Here is a 19,341-nt window from a genome sequence, read left to right as displayed (position 1 = left end):
GCTTAGTTTTTGACAACTTAGAAGGCGTACATTCCTTAAACCTTTCAAAAGGTTAGTCTCTAGGAAACTTTCTACACAGAAATGTTACCATTTCGGGTGGAAAAGATTTTCCCTCTGTTGTACAGCCAGAGCACTCGACCCTGCTAGGTGCTTTCTTCCTAATGGAATACCACCTCCATCTTTCTGATTCTGGCCTATAGAGTTGATAAGCCAATTTCCATTCTTCCCTTCATAGATTCATGAAATGTTTATTTCACACCAAACCTCCTGTCAGACCACCTCCGGTGGCGTGGAATCTCAATGTCATCCTCACAGCTCTCATGAAACCTCCATTTGAACCACTCCATTTGTTCCCTGAAGTTCCTCACATATAAAGTATTTTTCTTAATAGCACTTCTGCCAGAAGAGTTGGCGAATTTCAAGCCATTGTGGCAGACCTACCTTACACCAGGTTCTACCATGACAGGGTTGTCTGAACTCATAGATAGATTAATGAAATGTTCATTTCATAACAAACTTCCTATCAGACAACCTCCGGTGGCGTGGAATCTCAATGCCATACACAGATCTCATGAAACTTCCATTTGTTCCCTGAAGTTCCTCACATATAAAGTATTTTTCTTAATAGCACTTACTTCTGCCGGAAGAGTTGGCAAACTTCAAGCCATTGTGGCAGACCTTCCTTACACCAGGTTTTACCACGACAGGGTTGTCTGAACTGATCCAAAATTCCTCCCTAAAGTGGTATCAGAATTCCACCTCAGTCAGTCCAGTGTACGTCTTGTCTTCATCCCTGAGCCACACACTCATCCTGGAGAAGCCACACTGCATACCTTGGACTTCAAGCATGCTCTAGTGTATTATCTGGAGCGTACAAAACCTCATAGGAAGTCCTCCTAGCTTTTTGTATCCTTCAACCCTAACAGATTAGGGATTCCCATTACTAGACATACTATTTCAACTTGGCTGGCTGTCCATATCTCCTACATGTATGTTCATGCTGAACTGACCCTTCATGGCTGTGTCACTGTTCACAATGTAAGAGCCAAGGTGGCTTCAGTAGCCCATTTTTGCTCTGCCTCCACTGAAGAAATTTGCAGGGCAACAATGTGGTCTTCTATCCACACCTTCGCTACTCTCTACTGTCTGGAGCAGCATTCTAGGCAGGATGGCCAGTTTGGACGAACAGTCCTGCAAAATCTTTTACTATTTAAAAGTTAACTCCACCCTCTGGCCTTTTTTTTTTTTTTGTAGTACCAGGCTCACTTTCTACTTAGTTGATAGGTTTCATTTTTATATTGTGAGCCTGGCAGCTAGTGAGTCCCACATGTGAGAAAATGATGCCTGCTTGTCATCTGAGAAAGCAAAGTTAGTTACCTGTGGCGGGTGTTCTCTGAGGACATCCATCCTGCCTCCCCTTGGAGGAGTTATCTTAGCTTCAGTATTGTACTGCTGGTCCTTCGCTCAAACATCGGGTGGGAAGGCATCCGTGCATACGCAATGGGGCACTGCCTCACAGTTTTAAGTTTAATCTTTTTTGTTGACGAGAAATTCAACAGAAACACTGAAAATACTGAACCAATTGGTTTCATACAATCGTCAACATCAACATTTTATATAAGTTCCCCCCTCCCCCCTGCATTCTCTACCCCAACACCCTACTCTACCCCCCTTGTCTCTCCCCCCCCAAAGATCACAGCAAAATACCAACAGGTACCGCAAAACCTTACACTAGCCTAAAACCGAACCCACCCTCCCCAACCCTCCTCTGAACCTTTACCCCATGACCCAATGTTCCCTCCCCCCACAACCCCCCCCCCCCTCATATTCCCCCCCATTCTTCCTAGAGGGAAAAGAGAGGGAAAAAAAACAACCGGGGAAAAATGCTCAAAGTCGGTTAAGTAGAAAGCTGCGGGCTTTAGGTGACAGAGATTGTATATATGGTTCCCAAATTTCCAAGAAAGCTTTCCTTCTCTTTGGGGAGGACCCCACCACCCTACGTTCCTGCAGTAACAGCTCATGCAGCCGATTCCTCCAATGCCAATAATCCAGCGGCTCTTCACTTATCCATGAATTCATAATAAGCTTCTTCCCTAAAATACTAGCCTTGTGAATAAACTGCTGAGTCCCTGCGTACCGAAGGGCAAATACTTCATATTTGTCTAGCAAAACACTCAGAGGAGAAAATAGGATCCTGACATGCACCACTGTCTCTAAATACTTAACTATTTGTCCCCAAAAGGCTTTTATCTTATGACATTCCCAAAGTAAGTGAAACAGCGTACCCTCCCTGTGTTTGCACTTGGAGTACAAAGGATCCGGAGCCCCCCCTAGTCTGAACACTTGATTCTTGGACATGTATGCCCTATACAAAATTCTGTATTGACATTCTCGCAGAGTAGCATTCCCTGACAAAGTAGGTATACGCGCTACCAATTTCCGAAAGTCTAACTTCAAATTAGGCTGCTGCAAATCCTGTGCCCAACGCAGTCGAATACTTTCCGTATCCTTACCACTACTTGGCCCCCTGCAAGCCTGAAACTGAAAGACGGTCTCCAGGCACTGATCCAAAAAATTCTCTGAACCGACACCCATGTCCACTGCCCATCTTTCCTGGCTCCAGGGATCGAACATACTGGGCCAACTGCCGATGCGCGAATAAATGACTATAATCTATGCCAACCCCCAAAGCACCCAATTCCAACAACTGTCCCCTTGTACCAATAATATGCTCCAACCTTGTGATCCCCAACTCCGCCATCTACGAAACACTTTATTGTCCGAACCTGGGGCAAACAGAGGGTTACCCTGTAAAGGCAAAAGATACGAGGTATCCACCGCTAGTCCCCAACACCTATTCAGATCTCTCCAGATATCTCTAAGAGGACCCAGCAGTACACTACCTCCTACATGCACTGGTAATGCTCTTCTTGAGCTCTATAATAAAAAATACAGGTGATAGGGTTTGAAATATTCTTGTTCTGTACTACGAGGCGTAAAATCCTGTCGTCCTAGAAGCCAGACTCCCAGATGTCGTAACAAACAAGCTTGATTATAACGGCGGAGCTCCAGGAGCTCCATCACCCCTACCTTCCAAGGATCCATTAATAATTTCAGAGGAAGTTTAGACTTTGAGTCTCTCCAAATAAACTTCCGTAAGTGCTTATGGATCTGGTTTAAGTCTTTGCTCTTTAACCACAAAGGCAGTACTTGGAATGTATAAAGCCACTTCGTAAACTCCACCATTCGGAATAACTGTATTCTCCCATGCAGTGTAAGCGGTAAAGCCCTGCACTTACCCAACTGTCCCTTCATCGCATCTACCAGTCTAGTAATATTTAGATGATACAAGGCAGACGTTCTCATAGATATCCACACTCCTAAATACGGGAGAAATTCCGAAGCCCATTTTAACGGAAAATTGTTTCCCCATTCCTTCCTCACAGTCACCGTGGCTGTCAACGCCAGGGATTTGGAATAATTAATTTTAAGCCCAGCAAAATCCCCATACTCCTGAAAGAGTTCCAACAAAGCCCCTAATGATCGTTTGGGCTGGGTAAGATGCACTAGTATGTCATCTGCAAAAGCTGAGACCTTGAATGATGAGGACCTCCAAGTTACTCCATTCACTTCCGGGTGGGAACTGATTTCTCTAATCAATGGATCCAATGCGAGAACAAATAACAAAGGAGACAGAGGACAACCCTGCCGTGTACTTCGCCTAATCAAAACAATGAAGATTGCTCCCCATTAATCCATAGAAACGCCTGTGGATTCGAATAAAGCGCTCCCACCTCATCCCTAAAAACCCCCTCTATCCCCACCTGCTTCAGTACCGCAAACAAAAAATTCCAAACTACACGATCAAAGGCCTTCTCTGCGTCAAAACTGACCAGCAAAGAAGGCCTTTTCTGTGCTTCCACTGTCTCCAAAGAGGCTAAGAGGGCTTTGATATTGCTTGCCACTGTTCTACCTTTCACAAATCCTACCTGCGGGGGCGCCATCAAATCTGGGTGCACTCTAGCCAGCCGATTAGCCAATATTTTAGCATAAAGTTTAACATCACAATTTAATAAAGATATAGGCCTATAAGACCCTACCTCTGTCTCATCCTTACCTGGCTTCAACAACATTATTACTTTGGCAACATTAAGAGAGTCTGGCATTACCCCAGAAGCTGCCATGGTATTAAACAGATTTAGCAATGAAGGCGTCACCTGTTCCTGAAGCAACTTATAAAAAGCCATAAAGCCCGGCGCTTTATGAATTTTACTCTGTTGAAACGCCAACATTAACTCTCCCTCTAAGATAGGACCATTAAGAATCTCTTTTTCGAGTCTGATATCCTGGGCAGTACTTGATTACTCAGATATACCCTACTATCCTGCATTATGTCTGTTGGTTCCTCATATAAAGCCTCATAGTATCTCCGAAAACGCTCAATAATTTCTCCATTTGCTCAGAGGAGCTGACCCCCTTTATCCTGCACTTGTAAAATTCTTGATGAACACCCTGTCCCTCATATCAACCTTCCCATCCATGCACCCGCTTTATTCCCATATAAAAAGAGTTGGTGCTTGTAATTAAGATGTGACTTCAATGCCCTCTGATGGAGTAATTCATTCAACTCTCTCTAAGAAGCTAAAGGGGCTCCCTTCCTTTCCTCTGTCACAATCTCTCCAAACCGAACCCTCTGAGAACGGACTTCCCTTTCTAAGCGGAGAATTTCCTTATCCCTCAGCATTACTGCCTTAGCTGTTTCCCAATACAAACTAGCTTGTTGTTGATGTCCATGATTATAATTCTCAGATTCCTTCCATTTATCTCCCAGAAAGGCCTTAAAGTGCGGGTCCTGAGAGTGCTCAAATGGGAATCGCCAACTCCCCACCCTCCCACACCCCCAGACACTTGCAGCTACCCATATAATCGAGTGATCTGAGATCTCACAGGGGCCTATCTCCGCTACCGATATTCTGGAAAAAATGGTCTCAGGATATAAGGAAATAATCAATACACGACTGTGTTAAGTGTGCTCTAGACACGTGTATAGTCTCTAAGCGTTGGGTGCAATACTCTCCACACATCAATTAAGTCCAGTGTCGAGTAGAGGAAGGGTAGGCCTCTCGAGGAATGACTTGACTTCGGTGCCAGTGAACTAGTTTTATCAACCTGAGGGTCATATACCAAATTAAAGTCTCCCCCAAGAATGATATTTCCCCCCTGATAGGGACTCAGCAGTTCCATTAATGTTTTGTAAAATTTATGATCAAAGACATTAGGTGCATAAATGTTACAAAAGATATATCTAGTATTCCCCATCTCTACTTCTGCCAACACATATCTAGCCTCAGTGCTCCGTTTAACCAACTTAATCTGCAACTGCAGACCTTTATGGAAAAGCATCAGCACTCCTCCTTTTTTATGTACTGCCGGGGATCCCACCGCCACCTCAACCCAGCCTTTCTGAAATTTACTATGCTCAATAGCCGTCAAATGCGTCTCTTGGAGAAATACAACATCTACTTTATGCCTCTGCATCAGGGCCGTGCCAAGGGTCTGTGGCGCCCCCTGCAGATGATCAGTTGGCCCCCCCCCCCCCCCCGTGAAGATGATCGCTGCCCTCCCGCTCCCTGGGCCATGTCCCAACTGCCCGCCCTCTTCTCCCCCCTCAAGATCCCTTTTAAATTTACCTCCGGCAGCGAACGAAGGCGCAGCGTCAGTGAAGGAGGCAGCGCTCCCGACGTCTCTAGTCTTCCCTTCGCTCTATGTCCCGCCTTCTTCTGACGTCATTTCCTTGACGTCAGAAGAAGGCGGAACACTGAGCGAAGGGAAGACTAGTAGAGACATCGGGAGCGCCGCCTCCTTCATTGACGCTGCGCCTTCGTTGGCTGCCGGAGGTAAATTTAAAAGGGATCTTGTTGGGGGGGGGGGGGGAGGAGAAGAGGGCGGGCAGTTGGGGCATGGGAGAGGGCGAGGTAAGCATGGCATGGCAGGGCGCCCCCCAGAGGACGGCGCCCTCCTGCCGTGCTTACCTCGCTTACCGTGTTGGCACGGCCCTGCTCTGCATTGCCTGCAGAACTTTCGTACGCTTAATGGGTGATGAGATCCCCCCCCCACATTCCAGGATACTAGTTTAAGCGATCCCAGCAATCTCTCTTAGCATATGAAAGTCGTAAGATTATTGTATCCTGAAGTGTGAGGACACCCCCCCAGCCCCTGGGTGTCCCTCCCCTCTGTCAACAAATTCCTCTATGTTGCACCCTTTTGAAGCTCTCACCCAACCGTGCATAAGTAAGAAAGAAGGGAGAGGGAAATAAACCCCACATCGCCCAGCCCCATCCCTCTCCCCCTCTCCCCCCACGTCCCTTATACTTCCCACGGTACACCAAAACTAAGTTCTCATTAGAGAACAGGTCACGCCTACGCCCCTCGCTCATCCACCCAGCAACATCTCGCATAGTATGAAACATAGACCCACACTGTAGGTTTGACCCCCTTATTTAGACAGATAAATGTCGACTATTTAACCAGAGACTCCCATCTATCAAACCAAACATTAATCCCGGGGTCCCTCCCCACATTTGCATCCTGAGTAACTCACTTCTCCCCAGTACTCTAGAACCTCTTTCCTTGGCTCTCAAAATTGTCCAAAACCACACGGTTCTCCACACTTCCTGAAACCAACTACTTCAGTTTCTCCTGCTAACCATCCATTTTTCACGAACTCTGCTGGCTGCCAGGCCCTGCCAGTCCACTGTCCTCTTCAACTCCGCTTTCCGTTCGATTAGTAAATTGTAGTGCCTCCACTTGGGAACTGAAAAAGTGAGGTTTGCCCTCATATTGGATTCTCAATCTAGCTGGAAACAACAGGGAAAACGTACCTTCTTTGCATATAGGTGCTTGCAGACTTCTGCAAATTGCCTGCGCTGAGCCGCCACTGCGGCCGAAAAGTCTTGAAAACAAAGTACACTGTGAGCTTCATACTTCACCTTTCCTCTCGACCGCCATCCCCGCAAAATTTCCTGCTTATGGGTATAATTAAGCACTTTACAAATAACAACTCGCGGTCTCTCCTTGCCTTGACCTGCCCGACCCAGCCGATGTGCACGTTCAATTTTCAGCGAATTCTCCAGCTGTTGCAAATTTAACACTTTAGGCAGCCACGTTTCTAAGAAATTCTCTCAAATCGACATCTCGCAAAGACTCCGGCAGCCCAACCAGTCTAAGGTTATTCCTTCGCGATCTGTTTTCTAGATCTTCAACCTTCGATTCTAGCATTTCCAGCTTTTTCTGCATTTCGTTTTGTTGGGTTTCATATTGCAAACACTGGTCCTCGACATCGGACATCCGTTGCTGAAAACCCGACAAGTCCGTTTGCAGCCCTTCCAGCTTTCCATCCATCTGCTCGATTTGATCTGAGATTTTCTGCAGCTTTTGTCTACTGATGCTTCCAACAAGGTCGAGACTTCTGAAGCTATCTCTGCCACCCAGGCTGAGCTCACTGACTCACCCGAGGAGTTGTCATGCTGCTGAGGTATTCCTGCCACTCTCGCCGTACTTTGTGAGTTTTCTCTCTAAATTTTGATGTTGCTGAGGGCTAGATGTTACCCGAGGAGCCTCGGAGCTCTAACGTGCGGCGTCCTTCCCTTAGCCTAGCATCACGTAACCTACCTGCCTCACAGTTTTAAAGTGACAGTGCACTATGGCAGTGCCCACACCAGGCTCCACGGATGATGTCACCCATATGTGAACATATGCCTGCTGTCCTTGAAGAACATCTGCTACAGGTAAGTAACTTTGTTGATCTTTCTAGTGACTAAGTTCTTTTTGTATGTATAATCTATGGTTTCCTCCACAGTTTCAGCATGACAGAGGTTACAGCCCTAATTTTTATAGGAGGCCTGAGTTTGATCTCTGTTCTCAACTTTTCTTCTAGTACATTGTGTCTTCAGAGCAGGGCATCCGATTTCAGTCCACTTATACTGTCTTGCGTGCTCCATGTCCTGGGTTTATTCAGATTGCGTTGTTTCCCAGCTGGTGTGCATTAAGCTTTGTGTGTATAGGGCAGTTCTGCAGTAATAATTTTATTTTGTAAGCCACTTTAATTCTATTGTGCTAAGTTGTATATTAAGTTAATAAATCAAACTCAAATCCTTCTGTGCTCATGATGCAGCTGTGCCTGCTGTATTCCTGTTTTGTATTATTTGATCTCTCTATTTATACTATTTATTGTAGCTTGCCCTTAACCTATGATATCCTAGTGTTTTGATTGTAATTTGGTATGCTCTTTCTATTACTTTGTGTGCCAGTGATGCTGTGGGTGTATTACTGTATCTCAACATGGTATTTGTAGTACTTTCTGTAATTGCTAATAAGGTGCCATCCATCGTAAGCTTTGTAAATCCAATAAATCAGTGATATTGCAGCTAGTCAATTTGTGACGTAAATCTCTTCAACACTTGCATTTCCAAGTCCTTTCCTCATCCATCTGAAAAGCCTGCATCCTTCAGAAGTATATTTGATATTGTAGTGCTGTATCACTTTAATATAATTTGCTTTCATTTCCTTCTAGGTTGTCATCTTGGGTTTGACAGAGAGGTCTCGCTTTTTCATTAATGACATGGAGGTATTAAGTCTTGTGCTGTCTCTCTCCTTTTAGATTTTCAATTGGTTCCGTGCTATGAGATGGTTAGTCTCATATTTTTCTTTCCCATAGATTGCTTCGAACATTACATCCTTTGCTGTGTATGAGGAATTCCTACTACTGACCACTCAAGCTCACATTTGCAGGTGCCTCTCCCTGAGGAATATATCGCTGAAAGGTAAATGGTAACTTAAAGGGCCAAATATTTTCATACACTTGGAGTGAGAAGAACACAAGAAAGTATCTCCTGTTTTTTTTGTGTGGAGAGCATGCTTATTGTATTTGGCCTATTTTTCCCAGTAGTGTTGTAGGTATAAAGGTTTGTCAGTTGGATTCCTAAGACTGGATTATCAGATACACAAATTTTTGTATAGCTTGGATTAGCAGTAAGGTTTGAATAAGTGAGAAGTTGTTCACAACAGACACAAATCATGTTATTTATTTAGATTTTGCTCACGCCTTTTTCAGTAGTAGATCAAGGTGAGTTACATTCAGGTACACTGGGTGTTTCTCTGTCCCTGGAGGGCTCACAATCTAAGTTTATACCTGAGGCAGTGGAGGGTTAAGTGACTTGCCCAAGGTCACAAGGAGCAGCAGTGGGATTTGAACCAGTTACCTCTAGATGTCAAGACTGGTGCTCTAACCACTAGGCCACTCCTCCACTCCACTTACTGTTAGTAAGAAATCTCTTTATTAGCAAAGACCAAAACATAAACAACAAAGATAGTGAGACTCCAATAAATACAGAGATCTAGATGATATCTCCCCTCCCCCACAACCACCACACACACACACACACACACACACACAATCCTCTACTTTCCCTGGGCACATACAGGGTTTCAAATAAAAATTCTGAAAATAATAATCCTGTGCTCTTGTGACCACCTACATACAATGATTGCCCACATCGTACCCCCCCCCCCCCCCCCCCCACACACACACCCCATTATCTTCAAGCAAACTAATCGTCAGGTGCTTAATTGTGAACCCTAGATATTTCACCCAAAGTATTCAATACCTAACTATCTGCTTGAGATAAGTACATAAGAATTGCCATACTGGTAAAGACCAAAGGTCCATCAAGCCCAGCATCCTGTTTTCAACAAGTGGCCAATCCAGGTCACAAATACCTGGCAAGATCCAAAAATGTACAAAACATTTTATACTGCTTATCCCAGAAATAGTGGATTTCCCCAAGTCCATTTAGTAACGGTCTATGGACTTTCCTTTAGGAAGCCGTCCAAACCTTTTTTAAACTCTGCTAAGCTTAACCGCCTTTTCCACATCCTCTGCCAATGAATTCCAGAGTTTAATTACATGTTCAGTGAAGAAAAAGTTTCTCTGATTCGTTTTAAATTTACTACATTGTAGCTTCATCGCATGCCCCCTAGTCCTAGTATTTTTGGAAAGCGTGAACGACGCTTCACATCTACCCGTTCAACTCCACTCATTATTTTATAGACCTCTATCATATCTCCCCTCAGCCGCCCTTTTCTCCAAGCTGAAGAGCCCTAGCCGCTTTAGCCTTTCCTCATAGGGAAGTCGTCCATCCCCTTTATCATTTTCGTCTGCAAGAGAAGAGTTCGATATAATCCTGCCTGTGAAAAATTGCAGGAAGATCTTAGGAAATTGGAGGACTAGGCATGCAATTGGCAGATGAAATTAATGTGGACAAAAGCAAAGTGATGCACATTGGAAAGAATATCCAAATCATGGTTACCTGATGCTAGGGTCCCACCTTGGGGGTCATTACCCAGGAAAAATTTCTAGGTGTCGTCGTAGATAATATGCTGAAATTTTCTGCTCAGCATACGGTGGCACCCAAAAAGCAAGCAGGATGCTAAGAATTATTAGGAAAGGGATGGTAAATAAGATCAAAAATACTATAATGCCTCTGTATCACTCCATGGTGTGACCACACCTTGAGTATTGTGTTCATTTCTGATTGCTGTATCTCAAAAAGGTATAGCAGAATTAGAAAAGGTTCAACAGAGTGACCAGAAAGAATCAAAACTGATCATATTATGATCACTGTTATTAAGCGACCCTCGCACTGTTACCCTCCGCACCAGATCATGAGGCCAGTAATGGACTAAGTCTAGTATTTTTCCTTCTCTGTGGGCTCCTGAACAGCTGTTCCATGATGCTGTCCTTGATTGCATGTACCGATGTTACATTAACCCAGTCTATATGTGGATAATTGAAATCACCCAATTAATATTACATTGCCCAATTTATTCGTTTCCCTAATTTCCTTTGACCGTCTTTTTCACCTTCGCAAGTGGAATTTCAATCACAAAGATTCCAATAGGGGTTTTGTCTCCTGCAATATTTGCAGCCTATCTGAGTCAAGGTTCTCATTTACATACAGTGCTACCCCTCCTCCTATCCTGTCCACCCTATCGCTACGATATAATTTATAGCCTGGTATGACTGCGTCCCATTGGTTATCTTCCTTCCACCAGGTCTCAGAGATGCCAATAATATCCAATTTTTCATTGTGTGCAGTGTACTCCAGCTCTCCCATCTTATGTCTCAGGCTCCTGGCATTTGCGTATAGACATTTCAATGCATGCTTGTTCCGTTTCATATTACTTTTAATACATGGCATTATTAATATGTTATCTTCTATCTGGTCATTAATTATTTTATTTAAGGCCATCTGATCTACTATGATTTCTTTGACATCCTTACTTACAAGTAACCTTTTCTTCCCTGTCTGGGTGATATTCTCAAAAGATACCTTATCCTGAACCATGCACTTTTGAGCGACTGTCGGCCTTCCCCATGTTTCTAGTTTAAAAGCTGCTCTATTCCTTTTTAAAGTTGACGCCAGCAGCCTGGTCCCACCCTCGGAGCTCTAATGTGCGACGTCCTTCCCTTAGCCTAGCATCACGTAACCTACCTGCCTCACAGTTTTAAAGTGACAGTGCACTATGGCAGTGCCCACACCAGGCTCCACGAACTTTCCTCAATCTCCACTTCCCTAAGTGCAAAGGCATAAATACAAAGTACTGCATGCATCAACCTTCTCCTATATGAGCACGCAGTTCTGGAATACACTACCACGCAACCTGAAAATGACCTACGAATTAACCGACTTCCGCAAACGATTGAAGACTTATCTCTTTGAGAAAATTTATTGCAAGGATCAAAACACATGAAGTCCAAACACACTAATAGAATGCATCAATACACTCTCTTCTGAATTCTCTTACCCCATATTTCACCACACTTAAAACTCCACCCACAGATAAAAATGTTATACCCTATGTTCTCTTACTATTGTTCTATCGCCCTATCTTTTCCCCATTGTAACATTCCATGGTTTCTACGCCCAAACGATTTTGACTTGACTTTGTCTTCCCATAACTCCTCACAATGTAACCCATAATCGTACTGTAACACATTGTACTTCCATCATTCACTATGTATTGTAAGCCACACTGAACCCGCAAATAGGTGGGAAAATGTGGGATACAAATGCAATAAATAAATAAAATAAATAAATGTCACCCATATGTGAACATATGCCTGCTGTCCTTGAAGAACATCTGCTACAGATAAGTAACTTTGTTGTTCTTTCTAGTGACTAAGCTCTTTTTGTATGTATAATCTATGGTTTCCTCCACAGTTTCAGCATGACAGAGATTACAGCCCTAATTTTTATAGGAGGCCTGAGTTTGATCTCTGTTATCAGCTTTTCTTCTAGTACGTTGTGTCTTCAGAGCAGGGCATCCAATTTCAGTCCACTTGTACTGTCTTGTGTGCTCCAAGGGCTTTCTTTTTCAAGTACATCTATCCATAAATAAAAGATCATATGAAGTTAGCATGAATAATACTTTCTCTGCAAGTTGGAAAAATCCCTGTGGGGTTCCTTAGCGATCACCTTTGTCCCCTGATTCTTTTTAATGAATTTTTACATACTTTGAGGTTTGAATTTGAGAAAAATGAGTATATAACCTACATTTATGCTGGTCAGAATTGGAGCTGTTGAATGTACAAAAGGGATTGAACCTAATAGAAGACTGGATGTTTAAACATAAACTGAAACTAAATTCAGATAAAATAAAGTTCATATGTTTTGGAAATTCATCTAGCTCGATACCTTCAATGATAACAGTTAATCAGAAAAATTATACACTGTCATCTTGCATTAACATTTTGGGGATCTATTTAGCAAATAAATGAGCATTAGAAACACAAAGTGTATAATTAGGAAAGCCTTCTTACTTTTTAGGAAACTAAGACAGGTACATAAATATTTCCAGGAAGATCAGTTTAAGATTATGGTACAATCGATTATTTTGATTTCAATTAGACTATTGCAATGTTGTATACTTGGGTTGCTCAAAACAATTACTTTAAAAACTTCAAGCTTTGATGCTTGGCTTTCCTTCTTTCTTGAACCTTCATCTCCTTCCCTCATTCTTGGGGATTTTAACATTCATGCTAATGATCCCTCTGACTCTTATGCTTCGCAGTTTCTTGCTTTAACATCCTCTTTCAATCTTCAACTGTGCTCCACTGCCCCCACTCACCAGAACGGCCACTGTCTTGATCTTATCCTCTCCTCTAACTGCTCACTCTCCAGTTTCTGTGCCTCAACTCTTCCCCTCTCTGACCATCATCTGATAACTCTCACACTTAAATACCCTCCTCCCCAGTCCCGTCCAATCTTAATACATTTAGGAATCTTCAGGCTATTGACCCTTCTACTCTGTCCTCCAATGTTTCAAATCTCTTCTCTACCACTATGTTATCCAAGTCTGTCAATGAGGCTGTCTCTTCCTATAATACTATTCTCTCCTCTGCTCTGGATACTCTCGCTCCTCCCATTCCCCGTTCTGTAAAATGTACCAAACCCCAACCTTGGCTGACCTCTAGAATCCGCTACCTACGTTCCTGTGCCCGGTCTGCCGAACGCCTTTGGCTGAAATCCCTGCCCATGCTGACTTCATACATTTCAAATTCTTGCTGACTCCTCCAGTCTGCTCTTTTACTTGCCAACAGGACTATTACCTCCAGTTGACCAATTCTCTTGGCTCAAACCCTCGTCGTCTCTTTGCCACACTGAACTCTCTCCTCAAAGTGCCTTCACCTCCAACCCCCCCTTCACTTTCCCCCCAGACTCTGGCTGAGTTCTTCCTTGATAAGGTTCACAAGATTAAACTTGAATTCTCAACCAGGTCACCTCCACCTCTACTTCATAAGTACATAAGTAATGCCACACTGGGAAAAGACCAAGGGTCCATCGAGCCCAGCATCCTGTCCACGACAGCGGCCAATCCAGGCCAAGGCCACCTGGCAAGCTTCCCAAACGTACAAACATTCTATACATGTTATTCCTGGAAATGTGGATTTTTCCCAAGTCCATTTAGTAGCGGTTTATGGACTTGTTCTTTAGGAAACCATCTAACCCCTTTTTAAACTCTGCTAAGCTAACCGCCTTCACCGCGTTGGGTGAAGAAAGATTTTCTCCGATTTGTTTTAAATTTACTACACTGTAGTTTCATCGCATGCCCCCTAGTCCTAGTATTTTTGGAAAGCGTGAACAGACGCTTCACATCCACCTGTTCCCCTCCACTCATTATTTTATATACATAGTAACATAGTAGATGACGGCAGAAAAAGACCTGCACGGTCCATCCAGTCTGCCCAACAAGATAACTCATATGTGCTACTTTTTGTGTATACCCTACTTTGATTTGTACCTGTGCTCTTCAGGGCACAGACCGTATAAGTCTGCCCAGCACTATCCCCGCCTCCCAACCACCAGCCCCGCCTCCCACAACCGGCTCTGGCACAGACAGTATAAGTCTGCCCAGCACTATCTCCGCCTCCCACCACCAGCCCCGCCTCCCAACCACCTGCTCTGGCACAGACCGTATAAGTCTGCCCAGCACTATCCCCGCCTCCCAACCACCAGCCCCGCCTCCCGATCTCGACTAAGCTCCTGAGGATCCATTCCTTCTGCACAGGATTCCTTTATGCTTATCCCACGCATGTTTGAATTCCGTTACCGTTTTCATTTCCACCACCTCCCGCGGGAGGGCATTCCAAGCATCCGCTACTCTCTCTGTGAAAAAATACTTCCTGACATTTTTCTTGAGTCTGCCCCCCTTCAATCTCATTTCATGTCCTGTTATTCTACCGCCCTTCGCATCTCCTGAAAGGTTCGTTTGCGGATTAATACCTTTCAAATATTTGAACGTCTGTATCATATCACCCTGTTTCTCCTTTCCTCCAGAGTATACATGCTTTGTTCAGCAAGTCTCTCCTCATACGTCTTGTAACGCAAATTCCATCCATTCTCGTAGCTTTTCTTTGCACCGCTTCAATTCTTTTTACATCCTTAGAAAGATACGGCCTCCAAAACTGAACACAATACTCAGTGTGGGGCCTCACCAACGACTTATACAGGGGCATCAACACCCCCTTCTTCTGTTGGTCACACCTCTCTCTATACAGCCTAACACCTTCTAGTACGGCCCACCGCCTTTCACACTGTTCGTTGCCTTCAAATCCTCAGTACTATCACCCCAAGATCCCTCTCCCCATCCATACCTATCAGACTCTCACCGCCTAACACATACGTCTCCTGTGGATTTCTATTCCCTAAGGGCATCATTTTGCATTTCTTCGCAGTGAATTTTAATTTGCAAACCTTAGACCATTCTTCTAGTTCCCCAGTCCTTTTTCATGTTTTCCACTCCCTCCCGGGTGTCCACTCTGTTACAGATCTTAGTATCATCCGCAAATAGGCAAACTCTTCGGCAATGTCACTCACAAATATATTGAACAGAATCGGCCCCAGCACTGACCCCTGAGGCACTCCACTACTCACCTTTCCCTCCGAGCGAATTCCATTCACCACCACCCTCTGGCGTCTGTCCGTCAACCAGTTCCTAATCAAGTTCGCCACTTCGATGAACTGGATATGGTTTCTGCTGCTACTACTATGCATGTTAACTATTTTTTTAAATTCCATTTGTCCTGTTTTTTTCCTTTTATGGATCTTTTCTGGCACTGTTCCACATACTTATACCTATATGATCCTGGGACTACTTCTGATATCTGAACACTTGCCCACTTGATTTTCTATGCCTACTTGATTTTCAATTTCTGTTGAAATTTTGTTTATTTTCTAACACTGTTCTTGCTGCAGTTTCTTTTTCACTCCTAGTTTGCAGGCCACTACTTATGCTAAGTGGCTTTAGAAATTTTGATATTACATGTTGCAATTTATAATTTAGTGTATATCTGCTCATCCTGTTGTTTTTTCTGTTGATGATTGTTTTTCAGGTTTCTGTCCTGGTGTAAGACATATGCCATCATAGTTTTAATGGTTAATGGCCCATTTTTACTCATGATACTATACCATTGCTTTATGTTTCCATTTACACATATCATTCTCTCCTGGACCCCATTTTTTGTCCTTAAATTCTATTTTTGTTTTAATTATTAGTTTATTTTAGCACAATCATCCCTTGTGACCTTTTCTCTCTGAGGCACTTCCAGTATTGACTCTGAAGAACCCAGTCCTTCATGTTTACCACCACTATCTGTGCTCCTGGTGTGTGAAAGGCTTCATGCTTCTCGCTATTCAGCCTTTCAAGACGGAAAGGTATATGCCTTCCTATGCTTGGCCTATGACTAAGGGCTAGGCCTAAGGCCTGTACAGTCAGTTTGGTTCTCACAAGTTAGCCTACTAACTCAGTATCTTGTTGTAACAATCATGCCTTCTCAGGAGCTGAGAACTGACACTTCATAACATTTGTTTGCAGCTGAGTATGTTTTTCATATAGGTGAATGTACCTGATAGTTGCTAAGGGATGAGGACACAGTGAAGCCCTACCAATATGTTGCATTTGTGGAGAGAGACAGAGATAGGACACAAGGGTATTGTTCTGACTGTGCACGCAGAACAGATAACTGACTAGCCAATAGGTACCGATTTTGCACTTGAACTCCCATCAGGAGAGACTGATAGAATGCAGGAACAATCCATACATGGTAGAAGGCAACCTAATGGTGCTAGTTTATGAGAAATTACATGATTTATGAGAAATGGAATTTGCAACAGTATATATGTGATGTCCAGGAGGTGTTAGGGGGGGCAGTTTGTTTTTCAGGATGTGCACTGCTGACTGACAATCTGCTCCAAGAGAGAGAACTATTATTTGTATTTTTTGGCTCTGTGACAAGCTAATAAAGGTAATTCCTGACTGCGCCTAAGGAGTCTAAGTTCTCTTTCTTATCTGTGTTTTCCTCCTCTATCATGTCTCCCTCAGACTTCTCTTCTCCAAGCAGAAAAGCCCTAGCCTCCTTAGTCTTTCTTCATAGGGAAGTCGTTCCCATCCCGCTATCATTTTAGTCGCCCTTCGCTGCACCTTTTCCATTCTACTATATCCTTTCTTGAGATGCGGCGACCCGAATTGAACACAACTACTCAAGGTGCGGTCGCACCATGGAGCGAACAACGGCATTATAACATCCTCACACTGTTTCCATACCTTTCCTAATAATACCCAACATTCTATTCACTTTCCTAGCCGCAGCAGCACACTGAGCAGAAGGTTTCAGCGTATTATCAACTACAACACCCAGATTCCTTTCTTGGTCCGTAACTCCTTACGTGGAACCTTGCATGACATAGCTATAATTCGGGTTCTTTTTTCCCAATGCATACACCTGTGCACTTGCTCACATAAACGTCATCTGCCATCTAGCCGCCCAGTCTCCCAGTCTCGTAAGGTCCTTCTGTAATTTTTCACAATCCTGTCGTGAGTTAACGACTTGAATAACTTTGTGTCATCAGGCAAATTAATTACCTCACTAGTTACTCTATCTCTAAATCATTTATAATATATTTAAAAAGCAGCGGTCCCTAGCACAGACCCCTGAGGAAACCCACTAACTACCCTTCTCCATTGTGAATACTGCCGTTTAACCCCACTCTCTGTTTCCTATCCTTCAACCAGTTTTTAATCCACAATAGGACATTTCCTCCTACCCATGACCCTCCAATTTCCTCTGTAGCCTTTCATGAGGTACCTTGTCAAACGCCTTTTGAAATCCAGATATACGATATCAACGGCTCCACTTAGTCCACAAGTTTGATTACTTCCTTCAAAGAATTGAAGTAATTGGTCAGGTAAGATTTCCCCACACAATAGCCATGCTGGACTTGGTCTCAGTAATCCATGTCCTCGGATGTTCTCTGTAATTTTGTTTTTGATAATAGCCTCTACCATTTCCCGGGCACGACCTCAGACTCACCGGTCTATAATTTCCTGGATCTCCCCTGGAACCTTTTTAAAAATCGGCGTTACATTGGCCACCCTCCAATCTTCCGGTACCATGCTCGATTTTAAGGATAAGTTGCATATCACTAACAGTAGCTCCGCAAGCTCATTTTTCAGTTCTATCAGTACTCTAGGATGAATACCATTCGGTCCAGGAGATTTGCTACTCTTCAGTTTGCTGAACTGCCCCATTACGTCCTCCAGGTTTACTGTGAAGTCAGTAAGTTTCTCCGACTCGTCCGCTTGAAATACCATTTCCGACACCGGTATCCCACCCAAATCTTCCTCGATGAAGACAGAAGCAAAGAATTCATTCAGTCTCTCTGCTACATCTTTATCTTCCGTGATCGCCCCTTTTACCCCTCTGTCATCCAGTGGCCCAACCGATTCTTTTGCCGGCTTTCTGCTTTTAATATACGGAAAAAAATTTTTGCTATGTTTTTTTGCCTCTAATGCTATCTTTTTTTCGTAATCCCTCTTGGCCTTCTTTATCTGCGCCTTGCATTTGCTTTGACACTCCTTATGCTGCTTCTTGTTATTTTCAGACGGTTCCTTCTTCCATTTTCTGAAGGCGTTTCTTTTAGCCCTAATAGCTTCCTTCACCTCACTTTTCAACCACACGGCTGTCTTTTTGGACTTCCGTCTTTCTCTTTCTAATTCGCAGAAAGATGTTTGGCCTGGGCCTCCAGGATGGTATTTTTGAACAGAGTCCATGCTGTTGTACAGTTTTACCCTCTCAGTTGCTCCCCTAAGTTTTTTTTTAACCGTTTCTTCTCATTTATCATAGTCTCCTTTTTTAAAAGTTTAAACGCTAATGTATTTGACTCCTGTGTATAGTTACTTCAAAATGATATTATGATCACTGTTATCAAGCGGCCCCAGTACCATAACGTCCCTCACCAGATCATGCTCTCCACTAAGGACCAAGTCTAGAATTTTTCCTTCTCTCGTCAGCTCCTGCACCAGCTGCTCCATAAAGCTGTCCTTGATTTCATCAAGGAATTGTACCTCTCTAGCGTGTCCCGATGTTACACTTACCCAGTCTATATTTGGATAATTGAAGTCACCCATTATTATCACATTGCCCATTTTGTTTGCATCTCTGATTTCTTTTATCATTTCTGCATCTACCTGCTCATCCTGGCGAGGCGGACGGTAGTACACTCCTATCACCATCCTTTTCCCTTTTATACATGGAATTCAAATCAAAATGATTCAAAGGTATAATTTGTAATCTATCTGAGTCAAGGCTGTCGTTAATATACAATGCTACCCCACCAGCAGTCCGGTCCACCCTATCACTACGATATACTTTGGATCCTACCTGTCCTTCCAACTATCGCCCCATCTCCCTTCTCTCTTTCCTATCCAAGATACTTGAACGTG

At 43.6% G+C, this 19,341-nt stretch overlaps 1 protein-coding gene across 1 annotated transcript in view; it reads left to right on the top strand.

Annotated features, from left to right (window-relative positions):
• Nucleotides 1-19,341, top strand: part of ELP1 (elongator complex protein 1) — a 1,128,708-nt gene that overhangs the window by 551,605 nt on the left and 557,762 nt on the right. Inside the window, 2 exon segments of the mRNA XM_030194341.1 lie at nt 8,573-8,626; nt 8,717-8,822. Coding sequence (XP_030050201.1) covers nt 8,573-8,626; nt 8,717-8,822 — 160 coding nt within the window.

Source organism: Microcaecilia unicolor, chromosome 2 (genome assembly GCF_901765095.1).
Source record: "Microcaecilia unicolor chromosome 2, aMicUni1.1, whole genome shotgun sequence".
NCBI lineage: Eukaryota > Metazoa > Chordata > Amphibia > Gymnophiona > Siphonopidae > Microcaecilia > Microcaecilia unicolor.
The sequence above is the reverse complement of the archived record's forward strand: the minus strand, read 5'-3'. Positions and strand labels throughout refer to the sequence as shown.